This window comes from Paramisgurnus dabryanus, chromosome 20 (assembly GCF_030506205.2).
Source record: "Paramisgurnus dabryanus chromosome 20, PD_genome_1.1, whole genome shotgun sequence".
NCBI lineage: Eukaryota > Metazoa > Chordata > Actinopteri > Cypriniformes > Cobitidae > Paramisgurnus > Paramisgurnus dabryanus.
This window is the reverse complement of record NC_133356.1, coordinates 34,156,197-34,162,196: the sequence shown is the minus strand read 5'-3', so window position 1 is coordinate 34,162,196 and position 6,000 is coordinate 34,156,197. Positions and strand designations below refer to the sequence as shown.

Genomic DNA, 6,000 nt, shown 5'->3' with positions numbered 1-6,000 from the left:
GGTTTTAGAAAGCTCACACAGATTGGAGGTAAAAGTGACCGGGATTCACAGATTTATTTTGTCCAAGCATTGTGGCCTAGTGGTTAGAGAGTCAAGACTTGTGTGTAACCCAGAGGTTGGTGGTTCGATTACACAAATGGTAGGAAGTAATTGATTGTTTGGGTGTTACAGTGATAATTGCCAGGTTTGTGTGTGTTCATGACTTGCAGTGGATAGCTTTACAACTCATGGAGGGGTTAAATGCGGAGACAATCATGTCTCTTTCACTTTTTTATTGTCTGCAATGCATATTATATGCAATTAAATGCTGACGTCTCTGCGACATGTTTCCGATTAGCAAACGTTAGAATTTTAGTTCTCTGAGTGACATCTGGTACTTTTCATACCATGTGCTTTATGGGTAGTATGAGCTTCCAGTGAGTGTGCAGTGACCTCATATGGTGACCTTAATATATGTGCAAACTGTGAGTGCGCTGTGTGGTTACAATTTTAGCTCACTGTGGCGCACACATTGTGACAACATTTTGAGGATCTTGTAAGCTCATGGTAACTTCACTGAGAGATCAAAGTGTTGACTTGGTTCCCATGGTTCTAGATAAAGGCAAAAAGAGCCCTGAAGGTTATGTGAGGAGTTTGGCCACCTGTACCTGCACGGTGCATTCATCTTGTTTATGTACAGCGGTGGATGAATACAGGAGGTAAACCGGAAACTGATATCCCAACTTTTGGCGGCAGCGGAAGAACGTAATGAGCCTACATGCAAGTTTAATGTTGTTATGGGAGAGATGCAATTGTATCAATTACACTGAGAAATTTCAAACCATACCAAACATGCCTATTTAGATTCTTTGTGCATGTTGAATGTGGTTTCTCATGTACACAGTTTATGGGTGAGCTCTGAGCTGAAAGGATGAGGAGAGGGAAAGAAGGCAACAGATGTGGAGGTGCATCAGTCAAAATGTGTCCTAATTCATCTGTTGTACACACATTTTAAAAACAGAAAGAGGTGAGACTGCATCAATGTATATGTTGTTAAGCTTTGTGCAAGCAGATTTATTACAAAAAGTTGTGTGAGGAATCGGCATCAGTCAGGCAAAGAAAGAAGTACACAGGCATGATTGCACTTCTGAATGTCTTTATGACCTTACTGTAACAATAGTTTTCTGACTTACAGTACACCATCTGTGATTTGATCAGAAGTTAATGGATTTAAAGGCTATGATCAGGGTTAACTGCATTGTAGCTGTGGTTACGGTGTAAGTCTTATATTGTCCTTTAAATGCATTAACAGCAGTTTGGCATTGCACTTTAAATTGATGAATAAATAACTGTGATGCAGAATACGGAGGCATATTATTACTGACAAGCTTGACGAATTCATGTACATTCAGCTCATCTCTCAAAGCAAACGTGGAGAACTGTTAGTTTAACTAACATATTTTCTTGTTTTCAATGTTGCAAACCTTTCTCAGCAATCAAAAAAAAATCATGATGCCGCAACATTATTCACATAAAGTACAGGACAACTACACAAAGCCATTGCACTCTGCACACACACACACACACACACACACACACACACACACACACACACTTCACGTGATATTTTTTATCACATTCACAACAGAATAATTTACATCTTGCTACACTTTAAAATAACGCCTCAAAGTCTTTAGTGTCAATCTACATCTGTCCGGTCTCGCTAGTCCAGTACTTCTCTCTTCTGTTAACTTGGACTGTTGACTATCTTTTAGACGTCTTGGCTAGTTTGCTAGTAGGTGTGCTCCTCCTTTTGGGCGTAGGGATTTTGGAGGGCTTTCCCCCATGCTGACGTGAGGCTGACCGGGGCATCGGCCGTCCTGAGTCAGTCACTGTCTCCGATGCGTCTGAGCAAACCGACTGAATGTCGGAAATATCAAAGTCTGAGGCATCGCTGCCACGACGGCTGCTTCCTCGACTTCCTGCTTTGCTGCCGGGTCTGCTTGGAATCTTACTCGATCCTAAGGAAGAAGATTAAACTGTCACTGGAGGTCACTGGCATTCCAGTAATAACTACCTGTTTTTGTTTTTTTTAAAGAGTACTGCCTAGCCTGAGAAACCGTAAGATGACTGGGTCATGTGACTCACCTGTGGCCTGACCTCTTGCCTTCAACACCGCAGCATTGATCAAAGCTCCATCTTCTCCAGACTGGAAGCCTTTTCCTGATAAATATCCTGGAAGACGAAGTTTACTGCCTTGAATGGGGGTGCTCTGTAAGACGAAAGAGAACATGTTTTTATCTGTGCTCAAGTACTGCATTCGCATTCAGTTTTTTAGAGTTTCAGAGATTATTTTTAGATTCAGGTATGGCTTAGAAGTTTCTATTTAAACATTTCAGAAATGAAGCTGCACTGAAACATGTATGTTTGTGAAATATGGGTAACACTTTACAATACATTAGTAGGTGGACAATAAACTGACATCAACAAACAATTGCATTCGTAATAACCAAGTATTTTCACGAATATTGTAAAATAATTATATTACATTATAATATTATATTATATTATAGAATATTCTACTGGTTTGTTTTACACAAGTATGTACAGTATGTTTATATATAATTCATTTTAATTAACCTAATTAACAAAATAAAAGTCCACTACAGCTGTCACTCATCTTCACTATTAACTATATGAGCTTTATGATCACATAAGCAAAGTTTCGAGCAGCAAGAATGGCTTATATTTCCCAAAACCTGCAGCAAACAGAAAAGCAAAAGTGCATACGTCTGCTCAGACCCTGATGTGACGCTAAGCACTTTTCCACATCAAAAAAAGGTTTTTGTGAATGCTGCCATGGATTTTTGGGTAAGCACACGCTACGATCAAATCTGTGTATACGCATGCATTATAAATGAGGCCCAAGATGTCTGAGCCAATCATACAGATCTGATGGACTGTCTTCTTATATTTGCTTATATTTGGTCTGATATAATACGTTATGGGAAAAGGGAGTCTGGGAATTTTAAAGTAATTAACAGACTATATGTGAACAGAGATAATGTTTTAAGTTTGAGCCTGAGATTTTAAGGTAATACTTTACAATAAGGTTGTATTTGTTAACATTAATAAGCTAACATGAACTAACCATGAGCAATATTTACTGTATTAATCCTAGTTATGTTAGTTAATGCCAAAACAATTGTTCGTGTTAGTTCATTGCACATACACTTATGTAATCTGGTCACCCTATATTAGTAAAGCTGAAATTATCATAAACTAAGAGATGAATAAATGCTGTGGAAGTTGCTGTTTTACTGCTGTTTTTACTTCATGAAGTTAACAAATACAACCTTATTGTAAAGACTCTGTAAGCACATCTTCATACCAACATTTAAATGCAGCTGTCACTTCCAAACATATGCAGTGTATGTAGAAGAAAAATGTGAAAAGATCTCACAATGCCTAAAGCAGTCAGATTTAGTGGCAGGATCAGGCAATTGATAAAGAAAAAGAAACCCCAGACACTTGATTTAGCAGTTAGTGTTTAAAGAATTAAGTAAAGATGGAGAGGCTTCAGAAACACCCAGATTCCCTTTAAAGCAGAGAAATTCCCACGTCCACCAAACAGCGAACACGTCCGTCATCTTCTTAAAAGAATAACAGTGCATTCTCGTCACTTTCATGCATCAGTGCAAAGCCTTAAAGACCTTAAGTCTTAATCCCAAATCCACACAGGAAGTGATTAGATCAGTCACATAGCAAAAACAGAGAGGCGGAGATTAGATCGGGATTTGCCACTCGTTTCCGAAGCACCATTACCTCACTGGATGACTCTTGACTGTCAAAGGATTCGGATGATTTAAGAGGAGTGGCTGACTTGCTGTTTGTCAGCCAGGGTTTATCATAATTGCGAGTTAAATGTTGGGGAGTCTGTGAGAAACAGTTATGGATAAACCAGGCAGCAGTTGAAAATTATTATTATTATATTGGAAATAATTATCTATCAAATAATGACAAGATAAGAAATGTATACAGTATGTTCCAAAACTTCCACATAGAGAATAATCTAAGGTGTCAAAGTCATTGTCCTGATGCAAAGACAGTTCAGTATGGTCTGCATCTTAAGATACATCTGTTTTTAACAATTGAGTCTACCACAGGGGTGCCTAAACTCGGTCCTGGAGGGCCAGTGTCCTGCAGAATTGAGCTCCAACTTGCATCAGCACACCTGTCTGGAAGTTTCTAGTATGCTTGGGAAGACCCTAATTAGCTGCTTCAGGTGTGTTTGATTAGGGTTGGAGCTAAACTCTGCAGGACACCGGCCCTCCAGAGACCCCTGGTCTACCATATTGTGATATTTGAACAATTCAAAAATTTCTATTACATTGCAGCATAATACATCAGTTCTACTAATCCAGCTAAGATGCTGTATATGTAGGCATTTAATAGCAAGGCAGTTGCGCCACTATGTTTTGGAACGGAACTAATGACTTGTGACAGACGACAACAACAACCAAAATCAATAAACAAATAAAAAGAAACAGCACACTAGTACAGAATAGTGGGTAAGAAATACCTTGGGCGTGTTTGCTCCAGGTGGGTTAGGTTGTACGGCACAGCAGTGGCTGGAGTTGGATCTGTTAGGAGAAGCACCTCTTGAGGAAGGCCGCGACCTTCGACCTCTGTACCGAAAGCTGGCCATCACCTGAGTGGTGCCTTCTGGAAGAATAAACTTTTCTCGAAGCTCCACATTGGTTCTGCCTTTAGCTACAGGAGGCACAACCAAGACGACGTGGGTTGGTATGGGTGTTAGATAATACATCTCTAAAAGTTGACTTAAAGGAATATTCCAGGTTAAGACTATTATGTTGGTTTGTAAAAACAGTAAATAAACACAGTAATACACTTACAGTAAAAGTCTATGAAGCTATAAACATAAGCTTCCCGTTTCTGCTTTCACCCTACCAAATGTGAAGCATTTTTTACTTAAACTCACATACTTATATTAACCAGCATTTAAACCAGGAATATTACTTCAAACAGATTTCTATTGCACTTTCGCACATTTGCATTGTTGCAATGCAGCTTTGCGGAAATGTGCAAACAGGGGTGCTGAATTGTGATTTGATGTAAGGGAGTGCGCGTGCATTTCACACCACAGAGCCAAATAAAACATTTAAAGAAATAAAGAACACTAATGCTGTTTATCAATGAAGAAATTCCTGTTGTCTATAATAAAACAACTGTGCATACTGTATGGAACTGGTGATTATACTGACTCTAAAACATGTCTTTATATTACTTACAGTGTAAAATGTTTAATGATTGTTGCAATAGCTGCAGAAGTAAGATTGTCGCGCAAATCTCACAGCAACACAGCTACAGGAAGCACATGCAGAAAGTGGACACAAGACAAAACCGCATGCAAAATGTTCCCAGACAGCATGAGATTAATGTTAATGAGAATACCATTCAAGGATCACTCCATCACACGCGCACACACACAGGGATGCACACATACCACTGGGATGGAGCAAGGAGAGAAAGTTTGAGAGTTGCCAACCTATAGGAGACTGAGTAATTGACGAATTTGATTCCGAGCGCAACATTTTACTCCCGTGGTGGTGAACTAGAAGAAACGATAATTGGGTTCACAAACAGAGAAGCAGGAAAAGGGACTTTCTGAAAGAAAAGCTTAAGTGGGAAAAGATCAGCAAGCTTCAAGAATTTTATAAACAGCCAGAGCGCAGGAAGAAAAAGATTCAGCCAGAACTAATTAATACATACAGTACAGTAAGACAGGTGTCTTAAGAGTTCATTGTTTCTGTTTCCTGTTGATCATATTCTGATTAAATTGGCAAAGCTTTGGAAAGCCCAAACAGAAAGTCTAATAATGTTTTTCACGTGAAACGCATAGGAAACAAAATAGACTGATAATGAATAGCTTAAGAATAGATGTGTATGGGCGTTTTACGACCCCAAATGTGCCATGATTAGTGTTAATGTTATTTATTT

At 39.0% G+C, this 6,000-nt stretch overlaps 1 protein-coding gene across 11 annotated transcripts in view; it reads right to left on the bottom strand.

The window, feature by feature from the left end:
* Positions 1 to 1,025: 1,025 nt before the first annotated feature.
* The window catches only part of dst (dystonin), a 172,955-nt gene continuing 167,980 nt past the window's right edge, over positions 1,026 to 6,000 (bottom strand). For 7 of the 11 annotated variants that reach the window (XM_065249486.2, XM_065249494.2, XM_065249503.2 and 4 more), the window contains 5 exons: positions 5,507 to 5,614; positions 4,562 to 4,752; positions 3,805 to 3,915; positions 2,128 to 2,251; positions 1,026 to 2,000 (listed from right to left, as the gene is read on the bottom strand). In XM_065249486.2, coding sequence (XP_065105558.2) covers positions 1,744 to 2,000; positions 2,128 to 2,251; positions 3,805 to 3,915; positions 4,562 to 4,752; positions 5,507 to 5,614 — 791 coding nt within the window. In that variant the 3' untranslated portion in view covers positions 1,026 to 1,743. The remainder of the gene's footprint in view (positions 2,001 to 2,127; positions 2,252 to 3,804; positions 3,916 to 4,561; positions 4,753 to 5,506; positions 5,615 to 6,000) is intronic. The other 4 variants (XM_065249549.2, XM_065249570.2, XM_065249540.2 and 1 more) reach the window with 3 other exon arrangements.